Source organism: Cynoglossus semilaevis, chromosome 5 (genome assembly GCF_000523025.1).
Source record: "Cynoglossus semilaevis isolate Cse_v1.0 chromosome 5, Cse_v1.0, whole genome shotgun sequence".
NCBI classification, from domain to species: domain Eukaryota; kingdom Metazoa; phylum Chordata; class Actinopteri; order Pleuronectiformes; family Cynoglossidae; genus Cynoglossus; species Cynoglossus semilaevis.
The window spans coordinates 17,063,571-17,080,218 of NC_024311.1; the positions used below are offsets into that span (position 1 = coordinate 17,063,571).

General features: G+C 42.6%; 2 protein-coding genes and 2 long non-coding RNA genes across 4 annotated transcripts in view; 3 read left to right on the forward strand and 1 right to left on the reverse strand.

Annotated features, from left to right (window-relative positions):
- LOC112487013 (uncharacterized) overlaps nucleotides 1–10,256 on the forward strand; it is a 13,673-nt gene extending 3,417 nt beyond the window's left edge. Inside the window, exons 2-4 of the long non-coding RNA XR_003049689.1 lie at nucleotides 5,111–5,224; nucleotides 7,149–7,224; nucleotides 9,920–10,256. This is a non-coding gene — a long non-coding RNA (uncharacterized LOC112487013). The remainder of the gene's footprint in view (nucleotides 1–5,110; nucleotides 5,225–7,148; nucleotides 7,225–9,919) is intronic.
- Nucleotides 459–2,415, forward strand: LOC103379319 (growth arrest-specific protein 1). The gene has a single exon (XM_017032519.2). The coding sequence runs from the start codon at nucleotides 599–601 to the stop codon at nucleotides 1,349–1,351; it is 753 nt and encodes a 250-aa protein (XP_016888008.1). The 5' UTR covers nucleotides 459–598; the 3' UTR covers nucleotides 1,352–2,415.
- The window catches only part of ulk3 (unc-51 like kinase 3), a 10,689-nt gene continuing 1,328 nt past the window's right edge, over nucleotides 7,288–16,648 (reverse strand). The window contains exons 3-17 of the mRNA XM_008310836.3: nucleotides 16,509–16,648; nucleotides 16,186–16,306; nucleotides 15,820–15,915; nucleotides 15,470–15,613; nucleotides 15,268–15,350; nucleotides 14,406–14,561; nucleotides 14,166–14,271; nucleotides 14,002–14,042; nucleotides 13,735–13,837; nucleotides 13,389–13,453; nucleotides 13,012–13,090; nucleotides 11,554–11,594; nucleotides 9,528–9,575; nucleotides 9,284–9,347; nucleotides 7,288–7,745 (exon numbers count right to left, since the gene is read on the reverse strand). Coding sequence (XP_008309058.1) covers nucleotides 7,729–7,745; nucleotides 9,284–9,347; nucleotides 9,528–9,575; nucleotides 11,554–11,594; nucleotides 13,012–13,090; nucleotides 13,389–13,453; nucleotides 13,735–13,837; nucleotides 14,002–14,042; nucleotides 14,166–14,271; nucleotides 14,406–14,561; nucleotides 15,268–15,350; nucleotides 15,470–15,613; nucleotides 15,820–15,915; nucleotides 16,186–16,306; nucleotides 16,509–16,648 — 1,304 coding nt within the window. The 3' untranslated portion in view covers nucleotides 7,288–7,728. The remainder of the gene's footprint in view (nucleotides 7,746–9,283; nucleotides 9,348–9,527; nucleotides 9,576–11,553; nucleotides 11,595–13,011; nucleotides 13,091–13,388; nucleotides 13,454–13,734; nucleotides 13,838–14,001; nucleotides 14,043–14,165; nucleotides 14,272–14,405; nucleotides 14,562–15,267; nucleotides 15,351–15,469; nucleotides 15,614–15,819; nucleotides 15,916–16,185; nucleotides 16,307–16,508) is intronic.
- On the forward strand, nucleotides 10,268–14,556 carry LOC112487012 (uncharacterized). Its single transcript, XR_003049688.1, has 5 exons — nucleotides 10,268–11,620; nucleotides 13,742–13,895; nucleotides 13,996–14,073; nucleotides 14,168–14,293; nucleotides 14,418–14,556. It is a non-coding gene; the product is annotated as an uncharacterized LOC112487012 (long non-coding RNA).

Consider the following 16,648-nt stretch of genomic DNA (forward strand, 5'->3'; position numbering starts at 1 on the left):
TTTGCGCGCAGAGCCGCCGCCGCCGCCGGGTCCCACGGCTGACTCCACGATGACCAATCGGTGGACAGGGTTGTAAATGAGAGGAGAGGGGAAGAGGGGGAGGAAAAACTTTTTTTTTTCAACAAGAGGAGGGGTGTTGTGGGGAAATGCTCAGCGAAGCGTGAAACGTATAACAGCGAGAAGAGAGGACAAAGGCGCACGGAGCGGGACAGACCGAACACGGGGAGAAACTTCTGCCAACTTGGAATTAAGAAAAAAAAAACACGTCGGAACGAGCGGTTAGATGTTGGAGCAGAGGAGCGGAGCCTAGAAAGAGGAGTTGAAGTGGACTTAAGGTGTTGTGGACTAAAACAACAACAACAACAGAAGAGTGGGTTCGAGTCTGCGCCCAGCGTGGGTAGCGCTACGCCGCGCGCGTCACGTCGACCGGTGACATGGAGCACGGGTCAGCGTGGGCACGTCGACCGGTGACATGGAGCACGGGCAGCGGGCTGCAGTGTGGAGGAAGGTCCGACTGACTGTGTGAGTTCTCATCACTCCAAATGTGCTGCTGGTGGAGGAGGGAGTCTTCTTCGCCGAACTACAACTCCATCCAAGCATGAAATGCTGGTGCGGCGCCCTGGCGCTTCTCCCCTGGGTGCTGGTGGCCATAGACGGCCAGCTCATCTGCTGGCAGGCGCTCCTCCGGTGCCACGACGAGCCCGCGTGTGACCTCGCCTACGGCCAGTACTTGGCGGCCTGTGAGGGGAACCTGCGGGGGACCCGGAGGCAGTGTCCGAGCCACTGCATCAACGCTCTCATCAGGCTCAACCACACCCGCAACGGGCCAGACCTGGAGACCTGCGACTGCGCCAAAGACCGGGAGTGCGACGGCGCCAAGCGGGCCATAGAGCCCTGTCTCCCACGGAGATACCCGAGCGACGGCGGCGGCATCGGCTGCATGGAGGCCCGGCAGCGGTGCGAGGAGGACAGCGACTGCCACACCTCCCTCACGGCCTACTTGTCATACTGTGGGCAGCTGTTCAACGGCCGGAAGTGCTCCCCCAAGTGTAAAGCCACCATTCAGCAGATGCTCTTCATCCCGAACGGCATGTTGCTCAACCGCTGCGTGTGTGACGGCGTGGAGCGGCCGTTCTGTGAAGTGGTCAAGGAGAACATGAGGAAACTGTGCAACATCGGGGACCACAGTGTCATAGCGGACCAGCCCGACGCGGAGGACATGTATGAGGACGAGGACTACGACCCTAGAGGTGACAGGGAGGAGGTGCGGGCGGACTACTCCTCTGCCCAGAGGACTTCCAGCTGCGTGGCTCTCCTGATTCCTCCTCTACTGAGGATTATTCACTGGTGAAGGCTGCTTCAAACACTTGTTGGATGTCATGAGGATTAATGACGGCGTGGAAATTGACGCAACAACTTGACCTCTGAACCCCTCAGTCACGTCATATGAACCCGTTCTTTTCAAGTAACTGTTGGAGGAACAGGTTCTGGTGTGAAGTTTTGTTGTTTTTGTTTGTTTGTTTTTTTACTTGACGTTGGCCTTCATGTTGCATCTTCTAACAGCTCTGCTCTGTTTGGTTTGGCATCAGTGCCTCTTGAAGTGTGGCCTTTTTAAGACCCTGGACAAACACTGGACCCTTACAGTCTGTTTGCTGTGCTCTCCATTTCAGGGGCCACTTCATTGTCGCAGCGAAGCAAACATTTGTGCTCAGAGTCAATAAACAGACCAGGGGTGAAGAATCAGGTTCAAAAATGAGCCGAACAGAAGGGCCGGTGTCTGCGCTGACTGTTTCATTGGACTTTTCCTGTCTCTCTCTCTCTCACACACACACACACACACACACACACACACAAACACACACACACACACCTCCTTTCCTGTCTGCTCACTTTCACGCCTTTAAAAAAAACAACAAAAAAAAACTCCTGTTGTTTTTGCTCCTTTCTCACCGGTACAACAACAAACCAGAACCTGTTGTTGCGTCGCTGCCGTGAACGGACCGACCAATCACAGCTGACGTTGGCTCTCACTACGACCAGGTCTGACGTGAGGGTCACTCTGAGCTCTTTATGTGAACTGTTCAACTGTAGATGCAGTTGGTGGAATACGATGTTTGGTGTCGAGTTTTGAACAGGGATTTCTGGTGATAAATGATGACGTTATGATGATGAGGAATGGGTTTTGTACAGTGAAACAAGTCGATGTGTGTGTGAGTGTGTGTGTGTGGTCCTTATGTGTGTCAGCAAATGTGTGTAATCCTCAGCGAACACACAGATGTGACGTAGCTCCGAGTCCATACACGTGATTTTAATTTCCACTTCTTCTTTTTCAGCTGCTCTTAGCAGCAACGTTCCACAGCAGTGTCTTTCTTGCGTGTGTGTGTATGTGTGTGTGTGTGAGGGGGGGGGGAGAACTGGTGAGTTTTTAATAAAATGTTTATGAGCTGAAATTGCGTAATGTTGTGACTGGAGCACAGAGATGTCATGACATCTGATTGATGTGACTCTGACAGGAGTTTTAATATGGATTAAGTGTCGGTTCTGGTTGACTGTACATGTTTGGTGAACAACAACGTGTGAACTTTGGAATATGGTACTAATTTACTGGGAGTTTTTATATATATATATACACATACATATGTATGTATGTATATATATGAACAAAATACAAACAATTCACACTAATATTCACACCTATAGGGTGATTTAAGAGTGAACTTTTTCCCAAAAAAAAAATCCCTGAAAATCTTTGAACTTGTGAAGTAAACTTTGACTTATTCATACTCTATTCTATTTTTAATGCTAAAGTGTTAAATATTAACCTTTTAAAGCATTTAACAAGTTTTGAAATTGAAGGAAAAGTTACATAACTTTAAGGTCTGACCGACGACTTTTTCAATTTTTTATTTCAAAGGCACGTTGTCTTTGGGGTAAAGTTCAATGTGTTGGACTTTCTCTCCTTCAAATACTATTTTCTTGTCAGTTCTAGTTAAGTTAGTCTTTAACGACAAACTAACGTCAGCTGATTTATTAGGAACTTGCTGCAAAACCATAAACTTTATTATTTTTTTATTATTAGCCCCTGGCCTTCACCCTGAAAATAGCAGCCTCACCTTTAGGGGGCAGAAAGTGAAAGGTTAAGGATGAAGATTAAAAGTCTAGGGATTATAACTTTTAACTCTTAACATTGAAAATATGTTTTTTTTTTCTTCTGCACTCGAAGCTGCTTTGATTAGTTTTACTGCAGATTGAGGATTATGTTAATTGGAGGCTCTGCATTGACCACAGCAGTGAAATTGGCTCCAGCGTTTCCTCAGCGACCGTTAACAGGATCAGCGTCAGAAGATGGATGGTGTTTTAATATCATAAGAATTTTCTTAATGCGTAAACACTTTTGGCTTCGCCTTAGAGCACGTGGGTTGATTATCTGCAAAGGTCAGGCTTCTACAATGTTCCATTGAACGCAGCCGTCGGGCCACAGTGAATGGCTGACCTGCTCTGTGTTTTCAGGGCAGCGATTGCCGGAGTCGAGGGCACCGCGTTCCCTCCAGGTCTGGAGCACAGAGACCCCCTTCATAGGTGGCGCTCATGCCAATGTGACTGGACCTGCTGCATCAGCAGAGAGGCTGGGGCGGGGGGGGTAAATACGCAGCAAAATGGAGGCTGATCAAAAGCCACAATGTTCTTAGTTGTGGGTCCAGTAGGGTGGGGGGGTATTTTAGAGGAGGAGGAGGCAAAAGAGGGTACATTTTCCATTTGAGCATCTCCATGTCTGTGCAGTATTACTGTAATGGTATTCTGTGCTCATTTCGGGGGGTCGGGGGGGGCAATATTGAACTGGCAGGGATCCCAGAGTGGAGCAACAAAGAAAGCTCAGGGGTCAGAATTGCATCGCAAAGTTTTCCTGGCAGTGAGATGCCAACACCGTGAGCACATTAACCAATTAGAGGCCGATACACAGCACGGCCACAAACAAAGCAGCCACTGCTCATTCATCCTGTGGTTCCAGGGGGCGTGTTGGTCTCTCCAGTCTGGGAGTGATTTAGACCCAGGTGACTGTAAAAGGCGAGATGCTAAGATGGAAAACAAACATCACACGGCGTCCTGGTGACATGAAACGTACAGTTTAAAACCTCGACTTTTACGAGAAACTTGTAACCTTTTAAAATCGCCCTGTGAGAGAGGCATCAGTGGAGTTGAAAGGAAACGGACGATAAATGGGAGAAGCAGAGACGTCACTGCATTTGGTCAAAATAAAAGTTCTTAAATCATTCATTTAATGAAACTTAATCAAAAGTTTTGATATAGATCCAACGGCCATGACGACTTTATCTTATTTCCGTTAAACTTTGTTACGTTTTATTTATTTCCTTGAAAGAACTTTTGAGAAAACAACTTGGTTCGTTAAACTTTGTTACGTTATGTTTTATTTATTTCCTTGAAAGAACTTGAGAAAACAACTTGGTTTTAAGATGTTCTAGAACTTTTTGACAAAGTCTTACGGGGTAGCTGACACGATGCTAACATCATCCCTTTTTTTGTTCCTCCAAAAACTACCTGTATATTCTCGCCTGCAACATTGGTTCCCAAAGTGGGGGGCGGGTCCTGTAGAGGTTGCAGAACTACTGCAGAAGAGTGAAATTTGTTCTCAGCAAATACATTTTGCTTTTAATCTCATCTTTTTTTGTGCCACAGTGGAGAAATGTAACTGTTTGTAATTTTAACTCATGAGAGTTTCATGAGAGAGAAGCAGATTTGTAGGATTTATTTCCATTAGCAGTAGGGCAGGGCTTAAGGATTGAAGGGTGGAGCCTGAGAAAGACTCTGGGTGGAGCTAATTAGTGCTTAAACTTAGTCATTTCCCAGTCTTTAAAAGCTTCACTACTACTTTGTGAGTACTGAGTAGTACTGTGGTTGTACTGCAGCCAAGAAATGCAACATGCTGTATTACAACAGCTGGATGTACTTTAGAGAAAAACAATATCATCTCTAGAGTCAATTCTCTGTACGTTGCTTTTACGTTTTGCTGGACTTTGTCCAGATCAGGTTCAAAGTTTTCCAGACGTCCAACACAAGTCATATAATTATAAAATGTCCTTACATTCCCCAGGCTGCTCTCCCCTCTCTCTCTCTCCTCCCCCTCGTGGACTGAAGCCAGCTGTTTCTGCAGAGCAGCTTCCAGATGATGACGGCGAGGGAACAGCAGCGCCGCCCCCACAAAACGGTATATTCATCTTTCCATAGGTTTCCATAGAGAGGAACATTTGCCCTCTGCTGGTGATGCATTTCTCTAAAGGAAGTTTCTAGAACTTTTAAACAGACGAGGATCTAGACTCAGACTAGAGGATGATTTTTTTTTTCATTGCCCAGGAGTCCAGTCCTCATCTTTATCCAACTGAAATTAATCAGAACATTTCAGGACAATTCTTCCATTTTCTTATCTTAATGAAAATCAGAGATTCAAAAAAAAAAGATTCAGGCTACAAGAAATGTTCCGACCCAGTCCTTTTTATTTTTCTTCTTCATCTTCAATAAATACATTGTAAAAATCACAGCTGTAGAAACCGTTAAATCAAACAAAAAAAAACCAAATCTCAGTGTGGATCTCTCGCCCAGTGATTTACAGTATACAATCAAGTCATACAGTATATTTTCCCATTTGCCGACTACTGCAGTTATATAACACTACTCACAGAGTTAAGCTCCCTTTTTTTTGCAATGTTTTGCACTGCCTGAGACCACAATGGTCCCTGGAAGACACACAACGGTCATGTGGATTAGTATTCCGCTGCGACTGTGCGGCAGAAGCCGTAGTTTGTCAGGTTTCCCTGAGCCCCGCGGCTCAGTGTAGCCTTCAAAAACCCTCGTCCATTACCCAATCTGAGAAAATTCTAGTTGACTCATATAAATAAGGCCGAGGCGGCACCTCTTCCAGTTTTCCCCTCATCGTGGTGGAGAGGGCTCCATCAGTGGACAGCGCGTGGTGAGCCTGTGGTCGAGCCGCAGTAAAGTCAGTGGGGAGGAGAGGGTGAGGGGGTGAGTGTGTGCATGTTTGCTGAGGCCTGAGTATAGTGTACTTAATACTTCCTCTCAAAACTGCCATGACAGAGTCAGAGTTTTACAGTTTCGTTCACGTTAATGCCCGCGCTGCTGCGGAGTAAAACACAAACACTCTCTCGCTTCAACTTGTTTTCCATGATAATGTGCTTCTGTCATACGAGCTGAGCAGCATTTACATGTCAATGGTCTGACAGGAGGAGGGACGTGAGGCGACACATGGCACAAACCCAGTGTAGAGAGAGCATGGACCTTCACATTCATCAGTGTGCAAATTTGTACAACAAAAATCAATAGACTTGGAATCGAAGGTTTTACCGTTTCTAACCATAAACTAAACCTATGTTTTTCCACTTTTAGAAACCAGTTTAATATAATGATCTAGACAGTAAATCACAGCTGCTACCATTCAGTTTGACAATTAAAGCAGCTTTGATTAAAGCACATATATATTTGCTTTGGCAACAGGCATGTTTTTTTTTCAGCCATCATTTGACTGTGGTAACTTTGTGAAAGCAGTGTAAACTGTGGCTAAAAGGCTACTGGTCACTGTAAGAGACTAATCGTCCACGTTGTACTCGTCCAGATCGATGCAGAGCCCACGTAGACGGCACGGCTGGGACAATGTTTGTACAATGTCAAAACAAAGTAGATTTGTTGGGTAAATAATCTCTTCCGTCTTCTGCTGCACGTTCAAGTGTAAATCTAGACTCTTCAGACTACAAGCAGCTCTTCCTGATTGTTCAAGGGTCGAATCACAGAGCTGTTTTAGCAAATTTAAATCTATTATACTGAAACATTTCATAAAGAACTGTGGGCGACACGTCGTAGCCAGAACTGATGAATCAACAGTCACCTCTAGGTTTTAACAACTCCTCGTGTTTCTCGACTAATTCTGAAGTTTTCATGTATCTTCTTATTCATCTGTTTTCTAAAGGGGTCGTCATTAGAAACAGATTAACCACGATGATTAATTAATCTAATAAATCCATCCAGTCCAAGACAGATGATAAACATCTTGTCATTTACACACACTGCCAGAAAGCGTTTTTGTTTCCATGAAGCCTAAAACTCCATCTCCACCACTGCAGGTGTCAGTGGAGGTTCCAGTTTCAGGTCAAGACGCCCAGCGTACGTCGGACCAGCCTGACCAACGCAGAGCAGGAAGTAAGTCCAATAAAGTGACAGTGACGCTGATATTTGTTTTATTTACGACTGATGATTTACGGCCAATAAGGTGACAGTGACACCAATATTTGTTTTATTTACGACTGATGATTTATCTCGATTAATCGTGATGAATCCACAGCTACCCTGTGTTTAACCAGATTAAACATTTCAGTCCTTTGACATGATTGTTCAAGAAAAACCCAGAGAGGAACCGACACACACACACACACACAGCATTAGTTTATACTTTAACTAGGTTAAGTTAATAAATAACCACAGTAAGTGTAGCTGGCAGACTCTGGTGTAGTTAAAGTTAAATAAGGATTAAGAATCAGCAGCATCGTCCCACCCAGATGAACAGAGGAGTTTTAAAACCCGGGTTTGACCTGGTCTGAACAGAACCTCGGTTCTGCCACAGCCCTGTGTCCAGGGCTCCTCCTGTGACTGGCCGTCTGATGGTCAGGGAGGCGTCTCGTCTTGTTCACACGCTCAATGCCATGTTCACTGCAGACAGCAGGCTGGGGGGGGGCACAGAAGGGGGGGTGTGGTTAAACTTTAAGAGAATTTATATCAAGTAAACATTAAAGTTTGACCCGTTTCCTGTGAGCTGCACTGACCCTAAAGACTAAAACAGGAGGATAAAAAAAGTCCCTGAACTGAATGAAGCAGTGATTCTTCTTTTCATTAAATCATCTGCTTCTTTATCAACAGTAATGAAGGTCTTTTGTTTGCAGCTGAAAAACCTTGAACCAAATCGTGATTCATTATAAAATCATTGAAGAAAACTGCTCAATCTACGAGCATCAACTAACCCTGTAGTTTTGAACAGAGGAAAAGAGAGAATGAATCTGTCATGGCTTCAGTAAAACAGCAGTACCTGCTACGGTCTGTAGTCTCAGGTCAACAGACAGAGTCTGCCGTCGCTGTGACCCTCTCCAGTCTGGATCAGATCCAGCTCACATTGCTGACTCTGCCGCGGTTTTATTAAAATAACAGCAGCAGAGTAAGAACCTGCTTTCTCCGTGAAACCTGAGCAGCCTCTGGACTCACTGCTGCCCTTCCCCCAGCACCACTTTTTTTTTTTTTTTTTTTTTTTAAATTCTCATTTCCCCTGGAATTTTTCTTTCGGAGAACAGGATACTGTCTCAGCTTTAGGTCACATCCAAATATCTGGAGGCCGGGCCCTGAAAGTACTTGGAAGTAGGTAGAAGTAAAAAGATGAAGAACTGGGATACATGAAGTATCTGAAGTAAATGTTAGTGGTATTTAAAAGTAATGTTAGGTCACCGGTTCAGCTAGTAACACATTCTACAACCCACTGTCACGACAGTACTGGGTAAAATCCACCAACTCTGTGCAAAATTTGCAGTTATAGTTTTGCATATTTTTCGTGGTAATTTTCCATCATAACATAAACCCATCATTTGGATTAGTCACAAATAGAAACAGGTGTAAAACACAGACATCTGTCTGCTATTATCATGTCTTTCTGTTCCAGTAATTTACACAAAATGTTTTTGTTTTTTCATATTCAGTAACCATGTGATTAGCCATAATTAAGATGTTTTTATTAAGAAAAAACTACCGACAGAAAATGTTTGCTATAATAATGGAGGCGATGGATCAACAACAATGGTGAGCTGTAATTAAATATTGATGTGATTGAAGTGTCATCTGTGGACGAGTGGATTACAAACTCATACTGTAATAAAATGTCCTTTAACAAGGACGGGGAAGGATGTTCGTCTCTGTTAACAACAGGTCTTATGATTACTATGGTTTTAACACCAGCTGTTCTAAAAGGAAATCAAAGAGCCAGACAGTGGTGCAGCGGAGGGGGGACGAGGGGGGGCAGGCACAGAAAGAGAACGGCTCATGTTTTATTAGTGGAAAACATCTGCCCGAGTGACATCTCATTAGAACTTCACAAATCTAGGCCTTCACTTAACCTCAGGTAACCCACCGTACCAGACCCTCGGTCGAGTCACAGTTTGTCTCCAGGCCACTGTAAAAACACACAAGGAAAATGCTAGAACAACACAGCGGGGACACTTACAGCTTCTGACAGAGTCGGCGAGGGGCTCTCGATCCAGAGACACGTCTCGCTGAGTTTCCTGCATCTGACAGAGAAACATATGCAAGTCATCACTCGACTGTAGCAAATAAACAGCTGCTCTGCTCAGACAAATTCAGAAATAAACAATAAGGGTTTTTTCCTTTTTTTATATCTGGTAAATACACCCAAAATAAATCATAAAAATTTAAAAAATAAAAAACCGTGGGTGGAATTTTGTCCTTACCTTGATGTGTTTTTTTAAATACTCAGCTCTGGTCATGAGACTTTTGATCTGTGAGACAGAAAAAGTTACACATTAAGTTCCAAATAACACATGTTTACTGTGGAATGATTTTCTTTCTTGTGTTTGTGGTCGTTATTTTTTGGTTATAATACAACATCCCCAGGAAGAGTTATATCCATGCAATTATGTGACACTGACACAGTGAGACTTAATATTCGGAATAAAGAAAAAAAGGGGAAATAATCCTGTAGCTTTATCATCTTAAACTCATACATGTAAATGTATTTTACTTTGTCAGATTATTGTACTTTTTACTTTTGGTTAGAAGAGATCTCACTCTAAATTTTTTTTTTTTTAAAAGACATTTTCTTTCTCCTGTTCAATGTCAACAGCTTCATTATGGAGGAGCAGGAAAGAGAACACGACGAAGATGATCACAGATGAAAACCCTCTGTCCAAATCAGGATCTGTAAATGTAAGTTTACTCTTTTTTTACTTTCCTTTCAAACTAATGCATATTGTACATATGTAAGTAGTAACTGTTGTCATCATCTGCTGTTTTCTCCTTTATTCATCACTCTGACTCTTACCTGTTTGTACAACCTGTTTGAATAACTGCAGCTACATCTGAGGTTGTAGAGACTTCAAACCTAAACTGATGGCTTCCCTTAATGTCCCTTAAAAACATCTGTTGTGGGAAATAATCAGTGTGACCACAGGGCCTCCGTAAAGAGCTGACCCCAAAATCTACAGTACTACAGTACTCAGCCGCAACTGCTTTAATCACAAACTACAATGGATGTGAAACAAATCAACGAGACCAGGCAAACGAAAAAAAACAAAACCAAATAAGTTACCAAGCACCGCTGTGCATTGTGGTTAAAAAAAAAAAAAAGTCCAGACACAAATGTGACCTTTGTTAGTGATCTCAGCCACCACCGAACAGCTACTGCTAATGTAGGACCTGGGGAAATCGTGTATGTGTGTGTCAGCCATACAGGCACAACATTTACACACACTGGTTACATCAAAGCTGCGACTCCCACATTAGAGGTCAGGAAACTGAATTACAACTTAGAGAAGGCCGAGGGAGGCTCTGCTGTAGATGTGAACGCACATGGACTCCAGGCCCGGCAGCATGTGTCGGCTCTTTTCTCACATACACACATGCTTCCAATCCAACCCACCGCCCCGTCTCCCTGATGTTGTGTGAGATTATCACAGCGGCATCTGAATTTACTTAAGACGAACGCCCATAAAACTTCAAATGCGGAGGTCTGTGGGGCCCACTCCGTCCCCCTCTACTCCTGAGGGGTTTGTGGGAGAAAAATCATGTTGTTTTCAACATTTTCAAGGTACATTGCAGGTATTCATTTAATAACATCTATTCTACTTTTTTTTTTGTGCCTTAATTACCAAACCAGACCAGTGTTATTTTTGTTGTAATTTTCATCAAAGGAAATTGTGTAGGCCTAAATAATGATGTTAGTTAACCAGTAACAACATGATGAAAAAATCTGATGAAGTCCAATCAGATCCAATCATTGAGGCTGAGAGCCAATCAGAGCTATGTTTGAAATACAATTTGTTGCCAACAGTTTAATACTACTGTAGGAATACTATAATATAAAACTGTATAATTTGTTGTTAGATAATATACTGTTAATACAATGCTAATTAGAATGAATAAAATATATAAATGAATTATATTAGTTAAAATAATTTCTGATAAAAACAGTTCTCTATATAACAGTATTCTGCAGTACTTCGTGTGACCTTTTTTTCCACATAGTTGCCATGTGACCTATTTCCTTCTCGACCCTCTAACTGTCCAATTACAAGGCAGACAATGATGGATGTATAAGACAAAAATGTGACAGATTGTGTTATTAGACTGTTAGCACAGAGGTCATGTGATGAAGTGACCAGTGTACAGTAATGAGCTGAAGGCACGTTGGAACTGATGCATCGTTTTCTGTACCATTACAGGCAGTCAACATAAGGGTCGCCGCCTTCGCCCACTCACCTCGCCGTGGAGCAGCTCTCTCCTGCGACCCTGCGGCTCAGCTGGATCAACGAGAGGGAAAAACAAGGTGTGTTGTTAATGACAGGAAGAGAGGAAACGTCACTACCCAATCACTGCGTTTGTTCAGCGTGAGGTCAGAACCAGATTGGATTTTTTTCCAAGCGTGGGAGTGGGAGCTGAAGGGCAGAAATGATTGCAGGCTGATCATCAAAACTACCTAAGACCTCAAGGAAAAAAAGGTTCTAATGATATCCTCCCACAATCCCCCTGGTGATTCTCTAACGCACTTCAAGAGATCACGTTAATAGGACAAAGCAGCAATTTAAAGAATGCCTCCAAGTTGTTAGGGCAAAAGTGATGTGAGACGAACTAAAAGACAACAGAGACAGATGTTCACGTTTAGGCTAAAAAAAAACAAAAAAAGCAATAAACAGATAAAACAATGAATACTTTCTCAATGCCAAAGATAAAAAAAAAACAAGGCCTGCAGGGTACTGTAGACCTAAATATACACAAAAAATAGGCCTTTATATGAAGACATATTAAAGGTTTATTATTAGACTAGTAGACTAACACGTGTGCTTACCTGACCTGCCTGCAGTCCAGATCTGACTTTTAAATACACATTTTCAGCCTTTTTTAGGGAGACTGAACCTACACTGAATACAACAACGACCAGGATGAAACAATCCAAACTTCTGTCCATTAGTGAGATAATAGTTTCATTTGTTTCCAGTGTGAAACAACACAAAGAAATGAAACGAGCTGCCTGAATGGGAAGCATATGTCAGAACTCTCATACCACACACAGGGAGCTGGCACCAGGTCTGACTCCGGCTCAGAGCCACATGTGGATCACTCTAGCCCACCTCTTCCATTAGGCTGATCTTCCAGATGAGATCATGAGTAGAGGCTAATGAAGGCCAGGCCACAGAGGGAGTCACTGGAGTCTCTTCTGTAGTTCCTCTGTCTGTTTGCCCTGCCTTTATTAAGTCCACGTCTTCCTTTCTCTGTCAGTTTAGCTCTCACCAACGTCAGATGACTTCCCCTGGGTTATTTACTCAGAATCTTTTCATATGCATCTCTGGCAAAGAGCCTCAGTCTGGTTTGAAGTCTTTCTCGGTTTACTTCTATCTGTTTTCACTTAAAGACCTCTTAATGCATCTTCACATCTTTGCTCTCTATCCAAGGAATCATCTGTACGTCATATATATGTCATAATTTTTTTTTCCTTCTTCAGTCTTTACTCTCAATCACTTAACATACTGCTTCTTCAATCTTTACTCTCAATCACTTAACATACTGTCAAGCTTTTTAAATAACAGCATGTACGCAGGTGTATGATAGGACCCCAGTGTGTTTGGAGTTCTCTATCTCCAAATTTTATGAATAAAAACGCCAAAGTACAAATGACAATTTAAAGCTAGTTTGCATGAAGCCAAAAAACACATTATCTACCTGCCAGGACCAACAGCAGCTCCCCCAAACACTGCTGGTACATGTCCAGGACGTCGTGATCATCCACTCCACCCTGTTCCTATCGGGACATAAAAAATGGGCGACACAATGTTGTAAATCAGGCCAGAGAGATAGAGCAGTGACACAGCATCAGTTCAGCCATGAGATGCTTGTGGTTCACCGCTTATTTTAAAAGATGTGGGAGTGGCAGTGGTTTCTTTTTGGCTAAAACCATCAGTTAATAATTTTTTTTTACATTATTTTTGCTCAGTGTAAGATCCCACTCAGCGAGTAGTGTCATCTGTTTCTAGTGGTGAAATCACATTAGGAACCAGGACCTGAATCAGAAATATCACAGCACACGGAGTCATGCTAACCTTAGCGACGGCAGTATTGGCCATCTCCAGAGCAGCCATCAGTCGTGGTTGGTCTCGAGACATTTCTGGAAAAATTAGATGATAGAAATTTGAAGCATTAGTTTCTATATATACTTTATTTAAAACACGGTCATTCCTACAAAACTTCTCTTCTTACAAACAGATTCAATCAAATAACAAATCCACGGAACTCCCACTGTGCAAAAAAAAAAAAACATATTAAAAGTCGTTTAACTTGCTGTGTGACCTGCTCCCCAGTTTGGGTACCACTGTTCATTGGACCTGCGCCCCAGTTTGGGTACCACTGTTCATTGTCTGTGTGTGTGTGTATGTGTGTGTGTGTTACCTCGCAGAACATCCCTGGCGGTCCGAGCCTCCTCAAAACTCTGCCTGTTTTCTGAGGCCACCAGGGCCTTCAGCTCCTCAGCTCTGGACACATACTGGCTGACCTGGGAAAAGACGTCGACTCAATCACCTCAACCACACCACGTGCTCTCCAGCCACACCGTATGGTGTTCATAGAGAAGGCTAATTCCTAGTGAAAGCTACGGTAATGTTCAAAACAGACCCTGTTGAAAATAGTAATCCCTGTGTGACGTGTTTTCAGAATTACCTTCTGCCTCAGCGTTTCTTTACGTTGTCGATCTACCTCATCTGCAAGAAGGTAAAGAAGAAAAAAAACTTGGTGAGCCTGATTTGTTACGTGATTTTGGTGCAGTGCATTACTGTGTGTCTGAGCTACAAACAGTACGAAAAAAAGGTTGTTGTTGTTCTTACAGTGAATCGCTGGGACAAAGTGCTCTACGGCAGCGCAGTACAGTGAGAGAGCAGCCGACCGCTCTCCTTCCTGATCTTTCTGAACGGCCTGAAGAACCAACTCTTTCTGAAAGGGAACATTGGAGCTGGTATTACAGACTGCTTGTGTATGCATTTGCATCCACACAATAACACATGGGGCTGTGATGTGCTTATCAAACAGTTATCATTTAGTACTTTCTTCCATTCTTATTCTCTCACCGCTTTCCCAAGGCTTTCTGCACTGGGCATGTGCTCCAAATCCACAAAAGGGTGAGCAAAGAATTCCTTAAAGGTGATCCGAACATCTGGATTTCTCTCCAGCAGCCGCAGCAGAAGGTCCCTGCAGTCCTTGGAAACCCTGGCCCCAGGAGGGAGCTCAAGAACGAAACACAACTTTATTAAGTTGAACTCGATCCAAAGGACATTCCAAAGGAAAGGGACGGCCACATTTCTTTCTTATTGAAGACCCTCTCTTGTCACACCACTAGCCCTTGTCAAAAGATGACCTTAAAACCCTCTTTGTGGATCCTCAGCTAATGGACCGTGTGTTAATGTAATCCAAAGTTCAAGCCTTTAGCTGGACACAGACATTTACGTGTTTACAAGGCCTCGATTTTTTTTACTGTCTTGCCCTTTTTCTGTCACAGCATTTTTATTTTTTTTTTTGCTTTAGCATCTAAATCCAAGAAGTTTAAAATTCTTAATTGAAGGTTAAATTCATTTTACAGAAAATAAAACTCTTTTACCAAGTTATAATTATGTCTCTGAGAACTACGTCTATAAATCTTATTAATTAATATTTCAGCCTCCACTGTCAGGGGCTCCAGTTACTGAGCCATAAATTAGTGTCAAAGCACGACATCTAGTGGTTACAAACTGAAGCTCAAACCAGAAAATGTTTATTTTGATGGACAGCTTGTGAATTATTAAATTATTTTACAGTATTAATCATTGTAATTTTCAACAGCTTTACACATTATAACAAATGTAAGTCCTTTTTGTTATTAGATCATATTTTCTGTGCAAACTGAATGCTGAGCAATTTCTCTGCAGAAAAACGCAAATAACATTTAAATCTCACCTCTACAGGTTGGTTACTTCGGATCTTTTCCTCCAATTCGCCATAAGACTTAGATGCAAACGGTGGTCTCCCAAACAGCGTCTCTGTGTAAACATTAAACATGGAGTAGAACGACTTGAATTAATTTCAATTTTTAATTGTGCCATAGGAACAGAATTCTGACAAGCATTAATATAAGGCATGTTATATGTATCAAACTCACCAAAGAGAATAACTCCAACTGACCACAGGTCCACTCTGGAGTCGTACTGACGTTGGCACACCATCTCAGGGGCCATGTAGAGAGGAGAACCTCTCAGTACCCTCTGCTCGTCCCACGGTGACATGTACTGAGCAAAACCAAAGTCTACGGAGATCAGAATGTAAACAACATGTTTGTAGTGTGAGGTGGCAGTGAATGAAAACTCCCTCACACCTCTGCAAAGATCAACATTTATGTGTACTGTTCAAAAGGCAATGTACACAAATGTAATGTTTTTGTTTTTTTTAAATACGTCGCCCGTATCTTTCTCTAAATAAAACAACATTTTATTTACATGCTGGAGAACACACCTGCTAGTTTGAGGGAGGAGCCGCTGAGAAGAATGTTCTGAGGTTTCAGGTCCAGGTGGGATATGTTTCGTTCATGGAGAAACTGTAGAGCACAGGCTGTTTACACAGACACATATACAATTACACAGTAAGAGAAACAGTCAAACTAAACTTTACAGCCAACCTTAAAGAACAATGATAGCTTCACTATTTTCAGCCATTTTTTAAACTCAAACAATGGGATCAGACATCAACATTCCGCCCACCCTTCACCCACCCACATTTAGTCTAGGTTTAACATTCAAACTGTACTCCACTGCACTCTACACCTACTTTCAAATCCCCCCTGGAATTTTAGATGACATAATCCTCTAAAATGTCACTCACCTATCTGCTGCAGAAAGCGCCGGGCCACTTTCTCTGGTAAAATCCGGCGACTGCGTATAAAACGTGAGAGATCTCCAGCAGAGCACCACTCCATAATCAGATAAATGTTCTCGGCATCCCACTAATGAGACAAAAAACAAATTATACTGAAATAATTTAACCATATACACTGTGAGATACAGCAAAAAAAATACACAGTTTGGACAGACGGATACTCCAAATAACTGATTAGAATGATCAGTTAACAATAAGATCAATTGAAAATATATATATATATATATAAATCAATTGAAAAAAAAAATATATATTCAGGAGGTGTAAACCTGGAAGTCTTTGAGCTGGACTATATGGGGGTGACACACAGTCTTGAGGATTTCAATCTCAGTCAGTAGGTTTTCTGTGGACGCCTTATTGAGAGTCTTCTTCCCAACAACCTTTACTGCCACCACTTCACGACTGTTTG

What these genes read in the sequence shown, in the direction of transcription:
- LOC103379319 (XM_017032519.2), top strand. Translation starts at nt 599, where the DNA reads ATGAAATGCTGGTGCGGCGCCCTGGCGCTTCTCCCCTGGGTGCTGGTG.